This window comes from Ylistrum balloti, unplaced genomic scaffold, assembly GCF_031769215.1.
Source record: "Ylistrum balloti isolate Yb309-2 unplaced genomic scaffold, AGI_CSIRO_Ybal_v1 Utg371170, whole genome shotgun sequence".
In the NCBI taxonomy this organism is placed as follows: domain Eukaryota; kingdom Metazoa; phylum Mollusca; class Bivalvia; order Pectinida; family Pectinidae; genus Ylistrum; species Ylistrum balloti.
In genome coordinates, this window is record NW_026782639.1 from 439,828 (window position 1) to 465,357 (window position 25,530).

Below are 25,530 nucleotides of genomic sequence, written 5' to 3' on the forward strand. Positions count from 1 at the left end.
TGTTGTTGGTTTCACATAATATATTTACATTTTTATGACACCTAAAACATTGTTATTCCATTATATGACGTACTTGGTACCAGAGCATTATGTGGTACAAAAATATGTTTGTCTTTGCAAAATATAACCTATGATAGATATGAATTAACTGTAAATATGAGTAAATGTCGGTACATAAGAATCACAAAGCCTACTTGCATAGCTATTTTCTAATTTGCATAGACTTGCTTATGGCAAGCTATTCATCTGTATGGAACACCTAGGTAGCACACCAACGAATTGGGTTTTTATTTCCACCAAATGAATCCCATCATGCAACACTGTATATACTTCTAATACAGAAGTGTACACAACAACCTGGGTTTTGAAGCTCAGAAATACTTACAATTCATTAACTTCTTATTACCAAAAAATGCAAAATCAAAATCCACTTTGAAGAAACTTCTGACCCATTTTATTACTGATTTACTCAGAGATAATATTAAGTGGTGTGCTACCTAAATCGTAACTGAAGTTATCTCCCCTAGAAGCTGTTGCTTCCGCAACTGCACCTTAATTTACCGAACCCCATTTCTTGTTAACCCAGGGTAGGAAGCACCTTTAGACAAAGGGCACACACATAAAAGGAATAAATGCTAAAATATACATAAAAAGGGACATATTACTACACAATCACCACTCTTTCCAGTTAGGATCTAGTTGTTCAAATCGAAGTCAGAGAGCATCACGGTCCTATCAACATTAAAGTTTACCTTGGAAAGTATATACTAGCAGAGACATCTATATCTCTGATACTAGCCATGAGACAAAGAATATTATTCACTCAGCTACTCCACAGTGTACATGTCACTTGTCGACGAAATTTGCATCTTACTTTTGTGAAAGTTGGCGTTTCATTAAATGGGAGATCTTACCAGAAACCCTTACCGTAGGGTATTACACAAAAAAATGTGATGGGAGATTGTCGGAGTTTCGCTTTATGTAGATCAATGTATTGAAAAGAAAATGTCACGGAATACCATCAAAGACCATCTTTCTGATTTACTTTGATGTAGAAAAATTCTGGTGATCACAGTCCAAGCAAATTGGGACTTCATTTTTTGCAACATTTGACAGAAATATTAAATATGTATTGACATAGTTGTTGCCTGAAAATAAGATTTGTTCTCTTTTTTTTCTTTTTTTTTTGTTTTTGTTTTTTTGTTTTTTTTTTAAACATTTACATGATTAAGTGTTCATCATTATAAATAGAGCTGAAATGAAGTTTTCAACATTTTCTTATAAAAAATCAGAGCCCCCTGAGACACACAGTCTGACAAAGATTTGAACAAGTGTATCCTGTTAGATATTTGACTATTTTTTCTGGGATAAAACATTAGCGGTCATTTAAACTCAAACTCAAGATGTGGTATTTCAAGTTAAACTTTCTGAAAACATGTCCTTTTTCATCAACCAATGTTCAAAGAAAAAGTTAAAAAAAAAAGTATTTTGAGTTTAAAATTAACTAAAATTTAGATACATGTATTTGTAATCAGTGTAAAACAGTGTAAAATAGTCTAATACATAGGAGGCTGGAAATGTGGACGGATACATATGTAGCACGTAGCTCACAAGTATGATGGCAATATGAGTACTTATATACAATGGACATGCAGCATGAACAACACATCTTAGAATAACTATTATTCTTATCTGTGAAAATTGGACCAAACAGTACTCATCTTGTTTTTCCTAAACATATAAAGTATTGTTGAAATCTTATTTCTTCGCTGATCTTGGATCTAAGTACAGTTAAATCATCTCAGGTTACTAAATAACAGAAGATGCATTCAGTGAAATGACTACAGCTACTGGATAGAACAAACTGATGGGGAAAGTAGCTGTAGCTGTTTTGTGATGAGAAAATACAAAAAATATCTACCTCAGAAAGTTCTTCTCTTATCATTAAAGGCTACTGAAAAAAAAGTATCGCGTAAACTTGGAAATACTAAAAAATTGTTGCAGCCATTTTATGGTGTGATAAAACAAAATTTTAGCAATATGTAGCATTTCAAATTTCATTTTACATGTTAAAATTTAAACATGAAAAATACCCTCTTAAAAGTTAAAAAAAAACAAAAACAAAAACAATTAAAAAAAACTGTAAAAAAGATTGAATACTTACAAGTGAATGACCAATTTCTGTTACCTACCTCAGCTATGAAGACAGATCAAAGGGGGGTAACCCTTAAAAGACCTGTATTTTAAGCTAACTAAATCGAGTATTAAAATCTCAAATAATCGAAGAAAAAAAAATGAACATTAAAAACAACCATGGAGAGTTTAAGGAATAAAAGTAAAACAGTAAAAGTAAATTCTCGTTTTTTTTAAAAATAAAATCTCATTTTGTTACTGTGCACTGATTCTATGGTGTGACCTTCCATTTGAGGGTCAACCATCACTTTATCCATTTATAATACAAGTGTAGCACTTTGTCAATGCAGAAGGCATGTAGTAAAAATGTAACAACAAATAATATGACATTAACATTTTCATTTGATTTTGAAACACAAGAACGTCTGAATTCAGAATAGCACATTCGGTATGTATATTGCGTAAATAAGGCACATTTGATGAGAACTTAAGTAAAAGTTAAAAAAAATATAGTTAAAGCACCAATTATACCAGAGCTTGTCCTTGTTCCGTCAAAATGATATCCAGTTTGATTTATTTGAACGCAATGTTCCTAGTATGTGTATATCCTAGTAAATTGATTCAGAAAAACGTCCTTAATACCTGTTTGCCTGTAAACTATGTTTAAATGCTTATGTTATCATTTTGCTTTCACTTTTATCTTTCGTGGAGTAAAAAAATGCTGGTCAGTATGAAAATAGAACTTGTACCCTAAATACAGCCTTGTATTGTAGGTGATAGGGTAGGTAAGAGTATTTCATACTGAGTTAACAAAATTTAAAAATGGCACATTAATACTAGAAGGAACAACGTTCTTTAACAAATAATACGTAGTAATGTTACTGGAGTAGAGATCATCATTCAAATAAATTGGTAATTCAGAACTTCTACTATAAATCTGTTTATAATCTCAAAGCGTGTCATTGCCACCACAGACAATGAAGGACTTATACTTGCATTTAAAAACTAGAAATAAAGTAACATGTTCTGGTTTTCAAACCCACAGTTATACTGTGAAATAGCTCCTACCATTCTAGAACTTATCCTAAGATATAAATACTTCAAGTCTCAAGATTGTAAGATCTTTCAGCCATCTTAATAAAATTTTATTGCTATATAAATCTTTAACATCCATCTTCAGGAGTGTTTTTTTCCCTTTAAGGCTAGTTAAGTAAATCTTTAGTATTAAAAACATATCTTGTTTAAAAATTTCTTAGTAATTTTACATCTTAACAGACAAAATCAATACACAATATAATACTTCATTAACAAATATATAGGTCATTGTACATGTAATAAGGTCACTGTAACATACAATTCATGATGCTAGCACTGAGCAAAACAGTCGAGATTATTTTCTCCTCCAGAGTCAAACAATATAACACTGATGTATACCAGGTAATTGGTAATAACAATAAGTAATTAAGTCTCCATCCTTGATTACTATGAGAACGTAATTAGCACTTTTGAACTTTCACAAGATACATGATCATTCACACTTTTCCTGCCATCCATCAATTCACAAAGTTCTACACCACTAATGAAACAGATAATGATAATTGAATTCTCCACAGAGAAAATGTGTAATATGCATCTCTTTATGTTCAAAGGTTTATGCATTAAAAAAATGAAACGATGTTGACACAATTTTGCAATGATATGCGTACAAGTACCTATATCCAATTAGTATTTGGAAGAAACAGTATGAAGCCTCTGATTGACACTCCATACAAACAGTAACAAATTATTCCACAATTATTATCAATGACGCATGCTTAGGTACTTATTTTCCTCAGCTAACTGTGTTAACACTGAGCTCATATCGTTCACTACCATGTTATTGGCGGGTAAGGATTGTGGATTATACCGTGATGATGATTGAGATGCGGATCGCTGGTTCATGCCAGTGTACATGTTGTTATTTATGTTTTCAGTCGATATGGAGCTTATGTTATCCAACAGATTTTCTGATGAAATTGAATTAATGTTTTCCATGAATTCCTCAATAGGTGGAGCTGTGATTTCCTTCCGATCTGTTGAGCTTGTCACTTGATTGCACCCTGGAGACATTTCGAGGGGGTTTGGGTAAGCGCTCCCTGACGTAGGGGGCTGTTGAGTCTGTTGTTGGTAGACATTTGGTTTGAGTTGCTGATTGTGCTGCTGTTGGGACATCTGAGGGGGTTGCGGCTGTTGGCCCCCTGGTTTGTGTGGGGGTCCAGATGGGGGATGAGGTGCCATGTTCATATTTTGCTGAGGGTACATAGGGGGCACCTCCATGTTACCTTGCCCCATATTGTTGTACATGTTTCCCCCATACCCCTCGACCATGTTGCCCATCGCTGGATACATCTGATTATTGTTATTGTTGTTGTTGTTGTTATATGTGCTCTGATTGGCCATCATCTGTTGCTGATGCTGACGCATTATCATTTGGTTTCGATTGGCTGCCTTGTTTTTAGATGGGATCTGTGATGTGCTGATATGGGGAACTTGAACTTGCGGGCTGTCTCGCTCCTGTTTACTTGATGGTGGTGGCCGCGGCATGTGCTGCATGTTGGGTGGCATACCTTGCTGCATATTGGGTGGCATTGGCTGCATATTTGACTGTGGCATGTTGGGAGACATGTTGGACTGCATGCCTTGTTGTTTATTCATGCTGGGTGGGTGAGGCATATACTGCTGCTGTGGCATCGGGCCTTGTGGCATTTGACCCTGAGGCATTGAATTTCCATCACTCTGTCCAGTATTATTCATCATCTGCCAATGGTTCATATTGCCACCATTCATGTTGTTCATTACACGATTACCATGCTGCATATTTTGAAGAGATCCCATGTTTGATTGGTTCATACGTTGTTGTGGTGCTATTGGCGACATGGGCACACCCTGTGGCATCTGCTGGCCACCAGGAGGATGTGGTATGTGATTACCCATCATTGGGTGTCCTGTCTGGCCTTGGTGGGACTGCATCATCTGCACACCCTTTGAGGGTGGTTGCATGCCACCACTTACAGGTGGGTGCATCATGTTGCCACTTGTGTGTGGTGGTGGCATGTTCTGTGGCAACACATTGCCACTTTGTCCCTGAGGTAACTGTGATGCACTGTTACCTTGCATCCCTTGTTGCATATTATTATAATTAGGTGGACCCCCTTGAGGCCACATCTGATTCACCTGCATGTTTGGTGGCAGCCCCTGCTGATTAGGCATGCCACCTTGACCCATATTGGGTGGCATCGGTTGCTGCATGTTTTGTGGCATTGAGCTACCACTACACATTTGTCCCTGATTGAACTGTTGGGGGTTCCCTCCATTGTTGAACGCCATGCCTTGCTGCTGTGATTGGCTCATTCCTCCTTGATTACCATAGTAACCAGGAGAGTGTTGCATGTCATTCATATTATCTGGCATGGGTGTTGGTTGATTTGAGTACGAGTCCATTGATGCAACATCTTGGTTTGGATTGTTTCCCCTCGTCATTGGTTGTTCATCATTCTCAGGTACCACAGAATCTACTCCCAACAGATTTCCATACCTCTCGTTTAAGAATCGTCTCATATCGTCAGGTATGATCATATCCTCATTGTCCTCCAGCATCTTCTCCATCAGTGCTGCCTCAATATCAGTGTCCATACTCCCGTCATTTGGACCACCAGGAGACCACTCCTCATTTTCTGCGAGACTATGATCGGTCATAATACTACTCCGCGATGAGTGGAACGTGTTGTTAGATCCGGTCTTACTTAACAGACTTTTCATTGACTGAGGTACTGGTAGTGGTTTCATCATATTTAAACTATGAAACCTTTGTAGTCTCTTTAGCACACTGAAATTTGGGTCTAGTGTTCGTACTGGGTCACTATACCTGCGCACATCCCTGTTGGGGATCTCGTGAGGTAGTGGAGTGCGACACGGTGTACTCGTTCGAGCACCATCCAGTTCATTGCGAGCAGCCAAGAAACGTGCAAGACGCTCGCTGGAATATTTACTTGAGGGACTACGTAGTGGCATGGCTTGGGACTGAACTATGAGGCTGGGGTTGCTACCAAGATGTGCTTTCTGCAGCTGTGCGGCAACATTACTGATGTTACTGGCCTCGCTTGACCGTCGACTAGAACCACAATGGGGGCCATGATGAGGCATGTTCCCGGTAATGTCATACTCATAAGGAGAGTTTGTAATGCTGAGACGTTCGCTGAACTGTGACACTTCACTAGATCGCCGACTGGAGAATTTGCTGCCGAATGGGAAACATGGACTTGCTTCTGACCTCATACTACTGAGGTAAGAGCTGATTGTACTGGTATTACTGTCACGACGACTACCCCCAAGGTAACCAGGTAATGGCTTGTCCCCATGACCTATAAAACAGAGCAAACACGAAAATATTAAAATGATTTCATATGTGACAATTATTAAAGTGTCAAATATCTGTAAATTGTGATGATTTCAGTGAATCTGTTGAAAATTTTTTTTACATGAGTAATTAATAAAAATTGAAGTGGGTGCTACTAGAGACTTTATATATGAATAAGATCTTGCTTTGATGTCAATCTAGTTATAAATTGACTGTGATATTGGGCACTTGGATTTATTTAAGAATATTTCGACCTGATACAGAGAATGAACCTCAGAACATCTAAGCATTGTAATATTTAATAAGGAATTTTAAGATACTGAAGATAAAAGGTGGTCAGTAGTCTTGTATCATGGAGGTCTAATCAATTAACTTACCGTTGAGATCCATGATTCTCTTAAGTTGTGGATTTTTGACTTGAGCAGTCTTGTTGGAGATATCTGTAAGAGATGTCTGACTGTTGATACGATTGTCTGGATAAAAACAAAATACAAATGCATTATGAGAAAAATATCCTTTTAAATAAAAAATGGTTCTAGATCTATTAGAGACATCTGACTGTTAATACTGTCATCTGAGAAGACTTATAAGGTGGAGAAAATGTCTGTTTTGAATTTCTCTAAAAATTAACCAGACCTAGATATGTCTGTTTTGAATTTCTCTAAAAATTAACCAGACCTAGATATGTCTGTTCTGAATTTCTCTAAAATGTCACCAGACCATCACAAAATTACTTCTCAGAAATGTTGGTACTCATTTTCACAACTGTATTGTAATGAAAAAAGTATGTTCCTTGAGGACCCATTAAAGATGACATGGCAATGAGAACTAGATACTTACTGTTGCTACCTGGAATCTGAGGTAAGGTGGAATTGTTTTTCCCCACCATTTTGCCTTTGATACGATTCTGATGGACCACATTGAGACGATTGTTTCGCGCGATCACTGTGCCTGTCCCACCTCCTGGTATCTGTCAAAACAAAATCAAGGAATGAAGCATATTATTGGAGCTGAATGCATTGATCCATTGTTTGTTTGATATGAATGACAGAAACTCATTACAACATATGGACATAATTTCAGAAGAGATTACTATGTGAGAACAAATAACCTCGAAACAGGACAAAAGCAAACCATTTTACTTTCGCGGCTACTAGCTTTTACGATCTTATCAATACAACAAGTTCACAATGATTTTTCCGATTTCTGAGGCTGCATTATGACTAAAAGATTCAAAGTTTCTGGTCTTTAGTTAGGCCCCATAGGGAGCTCCATATCTGGTCACTAATCTGACCATGTCAGTGAGTTAAGTTAAGCCCCACAGGGAACTCCATATCTGGTCACTAATCTGACCATGTCAGTGAGTTTAGTTAAGCCCCACAGGGAGTTCCATATCTGGTCATCAATCTGACCATGTCAGTGAGTTTAGTTAAGCCCCACATTGAGCTCCATATCTGGTCACTAATCTGACCATGTCAGTGAGTTTAGTTAAGCCCCACAGGGAGTTCCATATCTGGTCATCAATCTGACCATGTCAGTGGGTTTAGTTAAGCCCCACATTGAGCTCCATATCTGGTCACTAATCTGACCATGTCAGTGAGTTTAATTAAGCCCCATAGGGATCTCCATATCTGGTCACTAATCTGACCATGTCAGTGAGTCAAGTTAGAGACCTTCATTATCAACATTTCTCCCCTATCAGCCATTTTGTTTTTCTGATCAGTCTCAACACCATAGAGCACAACAATGGATTAAAAGGAACCTACATATGAAATCTGAGAAAGATCCATCCTTTTCTTTTCACAATAACAATAACAAATTATCAAAACCAAGATGGCCACCTCTGCAAAACTAGGAACCAAGATGAACCTATGTATAAAATATATTACGATCAAAATACAAGATGGCTATCTGTCATCCATACTATCTTTCAGATCAGTTTTAAAATGGGACATAGCACAATTAGGGACATATTAGAACCTAAACATGAACTTTGAGATTGATCCATCCAGTATCTTTTCAAGAAATATTGATAAAACAAACTATTACTGTAAAAACCCAAAATGGGACATTGCATAACTAGAGACCAAGGAGCACCCACACCAAGCATTAACAAGATTTGTTAAGAGCAGACGCCGGGGGAAGGGTCATTTGAACAGCTTACCGTATGATGATGGTTGGCTTATAAACTATATGTAAGGTAAGAATTCATTATAAGAAATCAACAAATATTAATTATAAAAAAACTGCAAATTAATGTTTGTGATTTTGCTTTGATTGGAAATTTGTAAGAGTAAAATGCATGCATAGATTGTTGGTTTACAGTGGACTGTAGACCTACATCAGCTTCCTCTGGTTCTGGGATGTCCACTTCCTCCTCTAAAGTAACCTGAGTAACAGACCCCACATGTTCCTCTATGATCTCGGGTTGTATAGAGTTGGTGACATTCACCTCTGGACTACTCTGGGGTGATGGTTGCTGCTGGGATAAAGCGTTACCAACATTGTCCTGTGAATAAAAAATACATTGTACAAAACTTAAACATTAGTCCCATCTACACAATAACCTCTTTTATATAACAAAAAAGTAAAGTTATGTTTAGTCTGATCACTAACAAAAAAATGCACCTATTACATATTAATATAACTCCCATTCCTATCTCATCTGTCTCCTCTCTCTCCCTAACCCTGTCTCATCTATCTCCTCTCCCCCATCCTATCTCACCTGTCACCTCTTCCTAACCTTATCTTACCTATCTCCTCTCCCCTACCCTCTCTCCTCTCCCCCACCCTATCTCATCTATCTCCTCTCCCCCACCCTATCTCATCTATCTCCTCACCCCACCCTAGCCCATTTAACTCCTCTCCCCTACCCTATCTCACCTGTGACCTCCTCCTCTCCCCAGACATAGCAGCATGTAATGGTGTTACAGTTAGACATTCCTCCATCTTCTTCGTGCTGTTATCATCCTTTTTGTCTTGATCCTGCACCGGAAAAAAATATAGTAGAGTTACCTCCCTTACACCAATGTTACTGCCATTAAGAAAGGAATAGTTTTTGTAAAACACATACATTTTTTACAAGAGAAATTGACTGTTTACCTGTTCAGACTCCATGTTTCGCTCCTGTTTACAACTGTCTCCTTTATGTTTCTTGTTAGCGTAGAAATCTGGACCGTGAACAGTTTTCACGTGTTTCCTCAGTGAACTTGGGTCTGTGTAGCGTTTCGTACATCCCATTGCTTTACATACATAAGGTTTCTGTTGACAAAAAGTGAACATCATTCAGACTTTCACAGACTTGTTTAGTCTAGAAAAATATTTGAAAACTAGAAAAGATAAAGAAAATATGGCGGATTACAGGTAGAATTTTAAGAATCCATATCAAACAAAAATTCCTGGCCTCTGGTCAATAAATTCAGGCTGTTCTTGTTGACTTATTCAATCCAAATTAAAGGGCATTTTATTAACTAGTGACTGAGATGAAAATAAGATAAATGTTTTGGAAGAATTTGTGTGAAGATTATTCCTGTAGTACTTACAGCATTAGAATGAGTACGGTTCTGATGTTTGGCTCGGTCAGAGGCATTACTGAAGGCTTTTGTACAGCCTGGGTATTCACACATGTAGGGTTTCTCTCCTGTATGTGAGCGCAGATGTGTCTTCAAATTTTCTAACCGAGAATAAGCTTTATTACAACCCTCAAACTGTAAACAAAGTGAAAAAATGTAGAGATCAAAACCATCAATAAAATTAGGATGGAAAAATCATGAATTTCTCACCTCAGGATTTCATCAATAGAAAATGACAATTTAAAGGATGAAAACTAAAGCAATTTATATCAAAAGTGAAAATGTATGTGCCATTCTGTAAAAGTACAGTTCTTGCTACAGAAACAAAGTGATGAATTCCTGACACAGCTACTTACTGTACACTTGTGTGGCTTCTCTCCTGTATGTCTTCGCATATGTACCACTAACATATACTGAGCTTTGAATGGTTTGGATTCTCGCGTACACTCAACCCAGCGACACACAAACGATTTCTTATTGGCTTGGATATGATCTATATTGATATGCTGAAACGAAAAGTAAAAGAAAGCTCTTGAAAACACCAAGAACAATTTATACCAGAAGTAAACACCACCTTAAGATAGTTTCTGTATTTTCTCATCAGTACTGTAAACAGCAATGAAAAATGAAGGTAAAATATTCATTAATTCTTATTGTTGTGTTTAAAACAATTCTTTATAAGTGAAGTCGTTGATGAAGTTGTTGATGAAAATGCCAATATGGGAAAACAACAAGTAAAACCAACCTGTATTACTTATGTTGGTAGACTCAAACTGGTAGTATTTCAGTTATAGGTATTTAAAAAACAAACAACGCACTCACCATTAAGCCTTAGAGTGCCCGAACAGATCTAACACCAGTCTTTGTGAATATGAGTTGATTAAAAGCTTTCTATTAAGTTGAACATTAACTATAAACTTTTTTTTTACTACATGAAACAAGTTATTATCAACTTCTACTAATCACTCTTGTTGGCCCTGATATAAGCGTGCGAGGGTTCTTATCGTAGGAGGAAATTGGAGTACCAGGGAAAACCCACATGGTCTGGTAAGTGACTCCCTACCTGTTCACACCAGTTCCGGGAATCAAACCCTGGACGACTAGGTGAAAGGCGAGTGTGACACCACTGCACCACCCTATCACCAGTTAAGTTGTAAATAACAGCCCCTACCTTGACTAGTTCATCCTGAGTTTCATACTCGCAGTTGCATCCTTCCCAGTGACAATTGGTCTCTATGAAGTCTGGCTCTCCCTCCACAGGAATATGTCCTGCCTTCTCCATTCCCTCCCCATTGTGTTTTTCATCATCCTCATCATGTAGGTCATCTCCTGAAAAGTTCAATTACATACATCAATTAGCATATAAATTTTGTAAATGGAAATAAAGTGAAGGACATAATCAATCTGCAGGAAAAAATTGAATACAATGTGTTCAAAGTTGTTAATAGAAACCTATAATTGGTAAGTTGACAAGGGCTTTTATAACCAAGAGGTTGTCATTAGAAACCTATCAGAGAGGTTTTCATCTGAAATTGTGACAGGGAGGTTGTCAATAGCATCCAAACTAGGATGATGCCAACAAATTTGTGATGGTGATGTTGTAAATAGAAACCGAACAGGGAGGTTGTCAATAGAATTAGTGACCAGGAGGTTGTGGGTTGAGGAAAGGTACCTCACTGGGATGTTGTAAATAGAAACTGAACAGAGAGGTTGTCAATAGAATTTGTGACTAGGAGGTTGTGGGTTGCAGAGAGGTACCGAACTGGGAGGTTGTAAATAGAAACCTAATTGGGAGGTTGTAAACAGAAATCTAATTGGAAGGTTGTAAACAGAAATGTAATTGGAAGGTTGTAAACAGAAATGTAATTGGAAGGTTGTAAACAGAAATCTAATTGGGAGGTTGTAAACAGAAATCTAATTGGGAGGTTGTAAACAGAAATCTAATTGGAAGGTTGTAAACAGAAATGTAATTGGAAGGTTGTAAACAGAAATGTAATTGGAAGGTTGTAAACAGAAATCTAATTGGAAGGTTGTAAACAGAAATGTAATTGGAAGGTTGTAAACAGAAATCTAATTGGAAGGTTGTAAACAGAAATCTAATTGAAAGGTTGTAAACAGAAACCTAATTGTTATAATGGAAGCCTAACAGGTATAACTGTTTTCATTAGCTACACGTATTGGGTAACAGTATTTTCTCTTCAATACTCGGAAGATGTGACTGATATGAGGCCTCCTGCACGTTCTGTTTCTCAATATGATAAACAGAATACGAGACTTGCTAATGTGTTAACATGAATCCTTGTTACTATACTGGAATGGTAATGTAGCTCTTTGCTATTGGTGATAAGCTTTCTGTAAAAATTCTATTCATATCCTGAGAAACATACGTATCATATTTTGTTCATTTTCTTAGCATGAAATCGGCTTCATACTAACAGGAGAACTCTAATCAGATACCAACATGTTTTCATGAATTTGATCGACATGAAAGCAGGTGGAAATTCAAGGGAAGCCATTAACTTGGGTGTCGGGAAATCTATCGGAGTGTGCATCTTACAACAGTATCATTTAAAACCTATACATCACTTCTTGCCAGCAAATTCTGAATTATTTTATCTAGAATTACATTGGAATATCAACATCAAATGTTGTGCACCTCTTGACTGCGTTAGGTACGATTGCTCTAAACTTGTTTTAGAATGTTGTATGTTTGTCATGCTTGTAAGCAACCTTTCAATTGACTTAATAGCTATATATATATCTTTATCACCGATATTGTGTTTTATGGCCCATCACATTTCATTATTGTTGTATTTGATAAAAACACATTTTTGTATATGACAAATACCAGCTAGCTGATGACAACAAGAAAGTGTCTACTACGTTGTATTTGTTATCTGCTGATATTAATGTTCCGAAAACATTCCCCTCCTAAGTAAACTATCCTTCCTCAGTATTCAATAGGACCATTCCATTCCACAGAGGGGAGAATAGGATGATATCATAAATCATACTCATAAATTTTAAGAAAAAAAATTCCTTGCCAATGAGATGACTTGAAATTTTCACCCCTTTCCATCAAACTAATCAGCCAATCAAGTGTCTTGTTACACAGACTTGGGCCATCAAGCCTGCCAATGAGCTATTCAGTTACAGACAAGTGTTTCAATTTGCCTGGAGGCTGCCTTTTCAGTCCAGATCTTTCTTTGATTATTTTGACATAAAATTCACTTCAATCCTCATTTCTCATTCATCTTTTAAAATTCCTGTACAACACAGGCTGCCAGGATGGGTTGGTTTTCTCCATCAGAAAAAGTATATATAAATTTTCAAATGTAATTGACACATAAAATAAATAGATTTACTGGCCAATGTTGATATACTCACAGGTTTGGATATAAATATAATATCACATGACACTGATATGAATATGATATTAACACATGTAACTGTTTTAACCTTAAAGATCTACAAATTTCCTGTTTGAAATTAGTCTAAAATGGGTATACATATGGTTGTTTAATTCAGGCAATCCTGTCTGATGTGTAAAGCTGATATCATATAAGAAATGGGTTAGAACAAAGGCAATATACATAAAAACAAGATTTTTTCCAGTCATTTTGAAATGCTCATTATATCTATAGCAACCATTATCTTCTTTTTATTAAAACATTATCAGATTTTTTTTGTTTTTAAGAAAAGTTTCTCAGTTAGAAGAAGAAATAAAAGATCCATTTTCCTGGGTAAAAAGAGAAAATGTTCTCATCTGTTTTACTTAAATCTATTCTGAGTAGTTTATCTAGTAATTCATTTCCTACAAAACATTAAGGAGGTAATTTAAAACATTTTATATTCAGTGAAAATCAGAGTTCACCTGCACAGTATTAACCCAGTGCATGTACCCTCATTTAGTGGCATGATACCATCTGTATGAGGTTAATAAACCCTGTTAGTGAATAATTTACTCCACATTTCCACCAGCCACAATCAATACCAGGAAAATACGACACCAGATAACTGTCATCATGCTATGCTAAATCACCAGAAATTAAAAGATGCATTTTTTAGGGTATCAGGTATCATAAAAACTGAAATCATTAATATTTAATTTAATTACAGATAATAGGAACAATCATACAAGGCAAGTTATCTTTAAATAAGTTTGATTTACCTAGACTGGGCATGTCAGCCTCCTTTTTAATTTTTGACCGTTTGCTTTCTCCCATGGCGTTATCTATTGTACTGCTGCTCACAACACTACTTCCAGCCTCCTTGGTTGTCGTGGAGATCTGGGGCTGAAATAAAATCAAAAGTCAAGGTCATTTCATTTATGAACAAAACTAGCCTCTATATTGAAAGTTATGCTGATAATAATATGTCTTTATTTCTCATAGAAACTGCTATAGAGTAGAAGAAATTTGATTATGAAAACATTTGTACATAGTGATTTGATAAAAGATGAAGTTTTGAAGACTTGACTATAGGATGTTTTAATGATTTTTTTTATTTCTGACTTGCTAGATGGTGTTTAGCAACCTAAATTAATGTTAGGTTATGTACACCATGTTGATGGTGTTTAGCAGTCTGATTTAATGTTAGGTTATGTACACCATATTGATGGTGTTTAGCAGTCCGATTTTAGGTAAGGTTATGTACACCATATTGATGGTGTTTAGCAGTCCGATTTTAGGTAAGGTTATGTACACCATGTTGATAGTGTTTAGCAGTCTGATTTAATGTAAGGTTATGTGCACTATGTTGATGCATACTGGTGGGTGGTGTTTAGGTTGCTGATGGATAGGCTGTGAATGTGAGGTAGGCGGTATCAGAGTCCCTGGAGGAATTCTCCCTGCTCCCATCATTGGAGGCATCATGGGATAGATGAATGGGGAGGCGGCCATACTGCTGGGTCCTGATCGCATGTAGGGGTTCATGGGATGTCCCATCTGTTGCATGGCGGGACTTGCAGTTCCAAGGGAGGCTGAAAAGTAATGTGTTGAGAGGTTAAAACCATAGTTATACAGCACAGCAGGAGATTGTACCTCGTAACATAGAAAAACACGAAAACAAATGGAACATTCACTGCCGACCAGACATGGGGTGAACTGAGATATATACCGTTTTTAATCTAGTATATTACGTGTACGTAATAGAAACAGAATTATGACAAACTTTGGCATTGTATTTCCTGCTCTAATAACCCTTCTGTCTGTGAGCTACACTTGTCTGCCAGAGATATCATTCTTACAAATGTACCTTTTACTTAGGATGAACCTCACCTGATATATAAACACATCATCTACTTATCAAGTATGTTATCCTCCTCCACACATCAAAGAGTTCTGGTTACAAAGCCAGACACAAGAACTTATCATAATTGTACAAATCAGCAAATTCTCTGTTTGGGTCTCTGACAAACAAGTCTGCAAACTCGTCTGGAGGTGATAGACTAGATGATGTGTAGAATAAGATCTTAAAGCCTTGTTTGCTTTTAATGAAAAAATAGATCTTACACACTTGTTTGTCTAAAATTAAAGTCTGAAACTTGTTTTCCTCTAGATAAGATGGGACAGATTTATTTGTCTGTAAATACAATGTCAGACATGTTTGTTTTTAAACAAGGAGCCTTCACCACATCCCTATACCTCGCAGGCACTGTGATCCCTCACCACATCCCTATCCCTCGCAGGCACTGTCCCTCGCAGGCACTGTGATCCCTCACCACATCCCTATCCCTCGCAGGCATTGTGATCCCTCACCACATCCCTATCCCTCGCAGGCACTGTGATCCCTCACCACATCCCTATCCCACACAGTGACTGTGATCCCTCACCACATCCCTATCCCACACAGTGACTGTGATCCCTCACCACATCCCTATCCCACACAGTGACTGTGATCCCTCACCACATCCCTATCCCTCGCAGGCACTGTGATCCCTCACCACATCCCTATCCCTCGCAGGCACTGTGATCCCTCACCACATCCCTATCCCTCGCAGGCACTGTGATCCCTCACCACATCCCTATCCCACACAGTGACTGTGATCCCTCACCACATCCCTATCCCACACAGTGAGTGTGATCCTTCACCACATCCCTATCCCACACAGTGACTGTGATCCCTCACCACATCCCTATCCCACACAGTGACTGTGATCCCTCACCACATCCCTATCCCCAACAGTGACTTCTAAAAAGTTACACCTTTTAATATGCAACCTTTCCTTTTTTTTTCTAACTGCGATAGGTACATCTGCATCAGTAATACATTTTCATTTCTATTTTTTTCTGCCTGTTTTTCTCTTCTCTTTCAGGTTGGCTTGTATATGTGATGCTCATTGCTGAGGACTCTGTATACATGGATGGTATCGCCAAAACTGTTGCACAATTCATAACACCACAGGACATGAGGATATCCGAATGTGCAGATTGTAATTTTGGTTATTAGTGTTCATGTATATCGACTCATCTGATATTTCGTGTAGGTATTTTTGCCCTGTGCGTCAACCTATTAGGTAATCTCCAACACAGGAGAGTTCTAAGGTTATTGGTGAAGTGTTATCAGAGTTTGGATGGGAGCTGAGTAAGTATCTGTTGTGGGTAAGAATCAGCATGGGTGGTAATATCATGATAGATTATTCTATTTTTAGATAAACATACCAAAAATAACACAATTATTGAAAGGTTGGTCCCTGAAACAGTAACTGAGAACCGGATACATGAGACTATTTACAGGGAAAATAACATCTCTATACACTGTGTTACAGTTATCTTCACCAATCTTCTTACACTTGGCCAATTTCCCTCTACAAATTATTTACAAAATGCAAACGATATTTGATTTGTGTAATAAAACCTGTTTCCTAGTTTGTGTATAACTAGGTGTATAATTTATCCAGTTTTCTACTAGCATGCAAATCTGACAGAGCTGATGCGTTACTTAATCATGGAGTTAGCCAGTAGCATTCCAGTGTAGGATAGAGAAGAAAATTTTATACTTTTGCTGGAGTAGCAAACACAAAGCACATCAATTCTGTTTATACTGGTTACCATAGAAACAGGGTAACAACAATCAAGTAACAGATGAACAATTTCAAAATACAGTTACTCCAAGTTACAAGTTTTTTCTTCAAATTTATGAAACTTCAGTACTAAAATGAATAATCTATATGATACACAAAGACTTGATAAGGACCTTCTAAATCAATGTGTCCAAGTTTACTGTGAAATGAAAACATCAAACATGTTATACTTTGTTAAGGACACAATTAAATGTTCAGTAAAAATTTTCAACAGCAATCAAGTCACAACTTATTTAATTCTATGCCAAGTGCATTTTTTTAATTAATCATATAAATGATCTCAAGTGGCAAGAAAAAAAATCAATATATTTTGGAAGCTTGAAGCAAATATTTCATTAATGGATTGAATGTGTTAAGTCAGTAAAGATTGTTTTTAATCGAAGAGGATGAATTGTATTGCCTTACGAGCACCAGATTTACCAACTCTATATAACAGGTTAGCTGTTCAAGGTGTAATACATTGATTGTAATCAATTCTCCACTTCGGAGCTGTGAAATACATACATATCTTTTCCAAATTACTTAATTACAGAAAGTGCTGTGATACAGGAAGCAGAAAGATCTGTGTACACCAAGCTGAGGCTAAAATGATCAATGGTGACAGACAGACCATCAAACAACAGGAAACTGACAGACGCCAAAATCATCATCAATCAGACATTAGCCATGTCAACCAGCTGTTTCTTTTTTGTTGTTTAATTAAATTTAATGATCTAACTAGGATCTTGCACATTTAATATTTTTATTATGCAAAACTAGATGTAAACTTCATTCTTTCAAACCTTCCAATTTTTTAGGGTTTTTTTAACACATCAATCTGAAAATGCCTTCAAAAAGAAAGTGTTAAGACAGGGATGCCCTGATAGTACTGGTGACCTTGACCTTTGAACTATGAGTGTATAATGCTCAGTATACCAGAACTTGAGAAGTTTTAGTTCGATAGATGATCATATGATAGATTTCTCACCTGCTGATAAATGACCATAGGATCCACTAGCTGCACTGGAACTCCTTGAATTGGTACTGTGTAAAAATGGAGTAAATTGTAAGGATCCTTCTGAACTCCGTGTCAGACTCTGTATGTCCAAATAGTCAGAGATGGGTGAATGAGACAATGCCCGTTTTCGACTTTTACATATAATACTGGGACGAGGACTTGTAAGTCGGGAACCTGAAACACAGAGTTGGAAAGAACATGAAATTAGATAGAGAATGCTTACACTTTCTTTTTGTTTTACTGTTGGATCAATTGTGTGAAAATGGCATTTTTGAACAACTTAATCCAATATAACTATGTACTATATATTTCTTCATTTCATGAGTATAATATTTCATGTTTTTCCTGGATGGGGTGACTTAACACTGATTTTATTTCATGAATATAATTTTTGTGTTTTTTCCCCTGGATGGGACTATCTCACAGTGATTCAATTTCATGAGTATAATATTTTGTGTTCTTTTCGAAATGGACTCCTTCACAACGAATTAATTTCGCAAGTCTATTATCTTATGTTTTTCCTAGTTGAGGCTACTTCATAGTGATTTAATATTGTGAGTATATTACTTTATGTTTTTCCTGGATGAGGGTTCTCCACAGTGATTAAATTCTCCACCTTATGTAGTAAACTTGAGGGCATTTTTTATTGGTTTTCTTTGTGATTGCTAATATAGCTAAATCAAATGTCCCCCAAATAATACCAACTCTACAGTAACTTAACCAGTTTACCTATGCGTGTCTAAACACTTTTTAATGAATGATATCAAAAATAGATCTATTTAATGGTTTTATCATATGTACATATTTGAACATTTAGGAACATGCAGTACATTCCTTCACTGGCATCGAATTCCGAACAAACTTTCCATAATTGAAAAAAAAAAATCAAAAAAAATCTAAAGCCTCTCCACATGACTCGACATAACAAAGGGAAACAAGTTTTCCCATCTTTGTGTTCTTGACTACAATACTAGATATTTGTTTCAAGTATTATTCCTACTTTTCATCAAAAGGCCATCAGAATTATATCTAGTTCCCAAGAGAAAATAAAGGAAACAATTTTTACAGGATAAATGCAGTAAGAAAGCCTAGGATATGCACTGGAAAACTGCAGACAAGCTTCCTCGACTACAGACGATCTAAGTCTTTGATGTTGTACTACATGTTATCAGCACAAATCCCAACATCAGTGTTTCATTCCTTGGGCCATAAGGCTAATGATTTAACAGTTTTCAATATCATGACTTTGCATGAGCTGCTAAAAACTGCATGATAATAATTCTAAATATTTCAGTGAAATTCCCACTACAAAATATTCTACTTTCTAGTTTATTTCACAGATCGGTTCCATATCTTTACAAATAAATCTTACATTTTCACTTAATTTCAGACATTGATTGTGTATCTTTACTTATAAATCTTACATTTTCACTTAAATTCAGACATTGTTTAAATATCTTTACTCATAAATCTAAACTTTTCACTTAATTTCAGACATCTACTAGTGTGTATTTACACTCATAAATGTGAAATTCTCACCAAAAAGAATCAACCTTGATTATTAAGTTTTAAAAAAGCATCCAGTACAACTTCTAGTGATAATTGTTTTTCATTAGCATATCATTAAAAATAACACGTTATTTACCTAGAAACACCTGCTGACTAAGGATATAACAATATTTGTGACATTTCATGGTAACAATCATTTAACCATGGCGTTCAGAATTTCTAAATGTTTCAGGTATATAATGATACGACTTCATCAAAGACATAATTCTCCCGCTGAAATGTATATGCATCGTTGTTTGATGAATTTTCAGAAATGTCTGACCTTTGACACTTTGACCCTGCTCAATGACCGCCTAAAATGATCGTCTATTATGATATTATGATCCTATAGGGTAAACAGTAACCACACTTATCTAAAGGTTAAGATATGGTATTGTTTCAGAACAGGACACTGTGAGATGGATAGACACACTTATGCTCCCTCCCCTCCCCATATATGTTTATCCAATTTAAGTTTAGAGTGATGTGTTAGGTGACAATCATCTGACAGCTGAAGTTAAATGAGAAGTAATGGTGATAAACAAATTCTACTATAAAAAGATAATCACATCCTAGATTTGTATTGGTTTGTATTAGAATATTGAATTTCACTGACAAAAGTTTTCTGAGTGTTTACGCAATAATATAAATTGCATGCAATAAAATTTGAGAACAGAAAAATTTTCAAAACTATTAATGTTGAAGACAAAGATCTCCGATGATCTTCAAATGTGTTAGGAGAGTTTGGTATGTGGTACTTGAGTGGGATTATGCTTACTTTCTAACGAGCCGGGAAGGGTGATGCTACCACTTCCCGGAGTGGGTGGGATGTCCCCAAACATACTCCACCCACTGTATGACACATGACTGGGGTAATCGCTGTACACAGATCCAGGACCACCGAGGGGTAGACCTACAACAGATAAAAACACAATATATCACTGAGGGTTACACCTAAAAATTAAACAACAGATCCAGTGGATTTTGTCATTACAGTATAAACCTGCTACTATGTCAACATCTCAGTATAAATCTGTTACTATGTCACCATTACAGTATAATCCTGTTGCTATGTCAACATCACAGTATAAACCTGTTACTATGTCAACATTACAGTATAAATCTGTTACTATCTCAAAATTACAGTATGATCCTGTTACTATGTCAACATTACAGTATAAACCTGTTACTATGTCAACATCACAGTATCAATCTGTTACTATGTCAGCTTCACAGTATCAATCTGTTACTATGTCAACATAACCATATGAACCTGTTACTATGTCAACATTACAGTATAAATATGTTACTATGTCAATCAACAACACAGTAAAATCCTGTTACTATGTCAACATTACAGTATAAATCTGTTACTATGTCAACATCACAGTATAAAGCTGTTACTATGTCAACATAACCATATAAATCTGTTACTATGTCAACATTACAGTATAAACCTGTTACTATGCCAACATTACACTATAAACCTTATACTATGTCAACATTACAGTATAAAGCTGTTACTATGTCAACATCACAGTATAAATATGTTACTTTGTCAACATCACAGTATAAATATGTCCAAACAGATGACCAGTCTACACAAGTGATCAGTCCACAAAGGTGAACAATGTACACAGGTGACCAGTTCACACAGGTGACCACTGTACACAAGTGACCAGTGTACACAGATGACCAGCCCACACAGGTGACCAGCCCACACAGGTGAACAGTGTACACAGGTGACCAGTTCACACAGGTGACCAGTCCATACAGGTGACCCCTCTACACAGGTGACCAGTGTACACAGGTGAACCGTGTAGACAGGTGAACAGTGTACACAGGTGAACCGTGTAGACAGGTGAACAGTGTACACAGATGACCCCTCTACACAGGTGATCAGTTTATTCAGTTCCTCAGTCTACACAAGTTGGTCTACAGGTTACAAGTATTTAGAGATGTCATGATGCTACCATACCTGGAAGTGACGAGGGACTGAACCGTCGTCCTGACAAAGGGCTCTGATAAAGATAGTTCCTTTGGAGCTGTTCCCAATGAATTCGTGCTGCGAGGCTCGTGACAGGCTCTCCTGGTGCTATCGGGCTACGCATACTAAGCACCGACACATCAGAGTGGGAGGGACTTGCAGCAAGTCTAGACAATAAAAAGTTGTATAATGTTTAAAACATAAATCTCCTAATACCAGCTTATCATAAAATCATAAAATTTATAAATTTGGTTTTTTAAATACAATAGACGGAATTCCAAATTGAAACTGCAAACTTAAAGTAAAATTGAATCTGAAATGATGCAGCGATTTAAACACACATTCAATAATACGTATTAGAAATAAGGTGAAGATGTTAGGATTTATGAAATCACACCAGAATCCATCAACATTAGTGTTAACAACTACTTTTGTCCAAACTTTTGTAACTTTGTAATGCACTTACCCCGGCATGGGCTGGTGATATGGACTAGAAGGGGGCCAATGGTATCGCCCCTCCAGTGTGTGGGAGTCGAGAGGGAGGGGCTGGTTTATGGGGTAGGGGAAATGACCGTAGGGAAACCCATAGCCTGCCAACAAGAACAATAAAACCAAAAATATACATAGATATTTTGAAAAATTTCAGTAGAAAATTGAACTTCAGTAAAGATAAAAAGAATTTTAGCGAGGATTCAATCCATTTTCACAAAATGTGGTTTTCTCTATAAATTCCATATGGATTTTAGTCAGGTGAAGGAATGTAATTGGTATGCATTTTTATATGGTGAAGAATGTTTTGATCATGAGACACAAAAACACGTACCGTTACCATATCCATGTTCAAGTAGGCCATTACGGGGGTCTAGGAGTGGGTTGACAAAGTATCCTGGAGCTGGAATGCGTGGTTCCCGGACATGGGGATCCACATGTGGTGGATGTGGTGTTGGTCCAACTCCTCGGTCTACAGTCTCAACCTGTGATACACGCCCCTTGTCGTCCTGAGTGGTTGTTGGTTCCTCGTCAACGCGTGTCAGGTGACAACTAGGAGGACGGCTTACAACGAGGCCTCTGCGAGACTTCTGTAGCGGGTCCGCTACAAATACAGAAAACAAAACGTAAATAAAACTGGACAACTCAAGCTGTCTTTAAATGCTTATATTATTTGTTTGCTTTATCATGGTAAGTATCAACCCAAGCAGGAGTGATAATATTGAATTCTGATCTAAAATCGTGCACGGTAGTGATTACAACTTGACAACAGCAAGAATAGTGAATGATGATATCAAACCGTAGATTGATTTGTTTTTTTGTAATAACAACTTTATAGGGGGATTTGTATTTTTGTAATATTAACCTGTAGGGGGACCTGTATTTTTGTAATATTAACCTGTAGGGGAACCAGCATTTTTGTAATATTAACTTGTAGGGGGACCTGTATTTTTGTAATATTAACCTGTAGGGGAACCAGCATTTTTGTAATATTAACCTGTAGAGGGACCTGTATTTTTGTAATATTAACCTGTTGAGGGACCTGTATTTTTGTAATATTATCTAGGAGAGGGACCTGCAATTTTTTTTTGCAATATTAACTAGGAGAGGGACCTATATTTTTGCAATATTTACCTGTAGAGGGACTTGGCATTTTTTAATATTAACATGTAGAGGGACTTGGCATTTTTTAATATTAACCTTTTAATATTAACTAGGAGAGGGACCTGTATTTTTGTTTTATCAATCTCTCAGGTGATTTTTAAAAAGAGCCTACTTTTTGAACCTGAGGACGACCACCACTGATGTAAACTGTACACCATTGTATATACATAGTGTCATAACCATACACCTTAACAAAGGTAGAAATCTACCCAGTAAGTGGCATTAGATCAACAGCACTAATCAAAAACACATTTCAGCTATTTTAGGTAACAGTGTGTATACATATTTACAATCGTAATGAAATAGTATTTATTTATCTGCATCTTATGTAAACAGTCCCTGATTAAACCCTTCAGTCATTTTCAATTAACGATGACCTGCGGATTCTATATTTCTGACAGAAACAAACTTTCTTTGTGCTATCAAATATCTTTATATGTGTTCAGCAAATCTTCTCACATAAAGTTGTCAGGAAACATACAGATTTCTAGGTCAAAAGGTGTGAAGCAGAGTTGATACCAGCGGCCATGTTTAATACAAGGCCACCTTAGTGTCTACTGATGCGTGATAAATTTGAAGGGAAAGGTTGGAACTGAATTTACTGCTACTCCAATAGTGGTGGTAGGAATATACTGAGTGCTGATCACTGCTGTTTAATGATATTGCCATCAACAAACAGCTATTGAATGGAAACAACATCCTGTTTGTGAGCAGACAATGTTGTATATTGCCTGACAACATAATACAACATGTTTTTATTTATTATTAGTTAACAGTTTGTCAAACCCCAGTAACCACAATGATAGCGTTAACTGTCAAGTCATCCACGAACAGCTAAATACTTCTCAACGCTATCCAATTTCATTTGCCATCAAAATGGTTAAACAAGTGAAAATTATCAAAATTGTTTTTGAGGTCATGCTTGACTGGTAACAGCAGCAAAGATTAAGAAAATAATAACTAGATTACATAAACCAATCTTTATTGTGATAACATTCACCTAATAAGATACTTATTTTTACTTTGATGTGTTTTAAAAAAATTCAACTTTTTACATATGATAGCCTTGTTTACCAAATACCTATATAGAGGTAAGCTCCTTAACTACGACTCTAATCTTGATCATTCTAACTCTTGTTCAAATTCTTACTAGATCACATTTCCTTTTTAATGAGATCTTTCTTTACATTCTGACTTGAAGCGTTAAAGGTCAAAATTTCAGTTCTTAAGGACATCTTGTAAAAACTGATTTGATAGACTAAGTGAATCTTGATAACCTTCATCTACTTCCTGTAGAGAAAAACAACACCCGCCATAGCTACCAGCTAAAAGTCCTCTCCATCTCCATACCACCCTTTTTTATCACAATAAATCCTTGAATTTGAAAATGACTCTCCATGACAAAGACTTCTTACAATGACAAGTGAAAAAATCATTTCTCGGGGCAGATCTCATTACAACCGACATTAGGTAATGGTAATGGCTATTATTTCTCCTCAACGTCAAACTGTTGGACACATTATTTTTTTTTTAAAAATCATTTTGCTTCTAACTTGTTAAATAGGACTTTGATATCAGAATATAGTACAAACATGCAACAGTTAGTTAAGCACAAATGATTGTTTCACAAAGAACAAAATCAATTACAAAGGGCACCAGCAGTCGTTAACAATAAACATATTTAAACAAGCATTCCACAAACGAAGGATAGCCATTCAATATAAAAACTCAATACTTCTCAAAAAAAAAAAAAAAAAAATTAATAAAACTTATATAGAATTAAATCACAGGAATATTACTCTTTCTCACTCTGAATAGGGAAAAATGAATCACTTGATAGCCTGAATTCATAAGAAATTGTATTCCTAGTTATAATGTAACAAACACTTTATCAATAGAGGCTTTATCAATAACCAATCTTAGTTTAGGCTGTCATTGAAACTTGTGATATTTCAGACTAAAGAAAAACAGTCATGTTCATTTGTATGGTTGATATATACTGAGGTGAAGTCTTTTTGATGTGAGTTCTAGTTACCAATGAGACCTGGCAGTGGAGATAGTTCTCTATCAGTCATCATCCTTACCTACCTACTTATATTACTGCTATTTTACAACAATGCTTCTTGTATCCCAGACACATCAATGTCTACACTTAACATA

The 25,530-nt window shown here is 36.4% G+C and overlaps 1 protein-coding gene across 1 annotated transcript; it reads right to left on the reverse strand.

Moving 5' to 3' along the window:
* Window positions 1-23,359, reverse strand: LOC132561187 (transcriptional activator GLI3-like). Its single transcript, XM_060225915.1, has 17 exons — window positions 23,341-23,359; window positions 22,541-22,810; window positions 22,184-22,307; window positions 21,709-21,884; window positions 20,509-20,643; window positions 18,153-18,356; window positions 14,871-15,082; window positions 14,273-14,396; window positions 11,273-11,430; window positions 10,458-10,607; window positions 10,072-10,236; window positions 9,632-9,790; window positions 9,413-9,514; window positions 8,871-9,038; window positions 7,370-7,499; window positions 6,907-7,002; window positions 1-6,533 (listed from the first exon to the last, which is right to left on the reverse strand). Exons 1-17 carry the CDS (start codon window positions 23,357-23,359, stop codon window positions 3,934-3,936), a joined length of 4,992 nt encoding a protein of 1,663 aa, XP_060081898.1. The 3' UTR covers window positions 1-3,933.
* Between the last annotated feature and the right edge of the window lie 2,171 nt (window positions 23,360-25,530).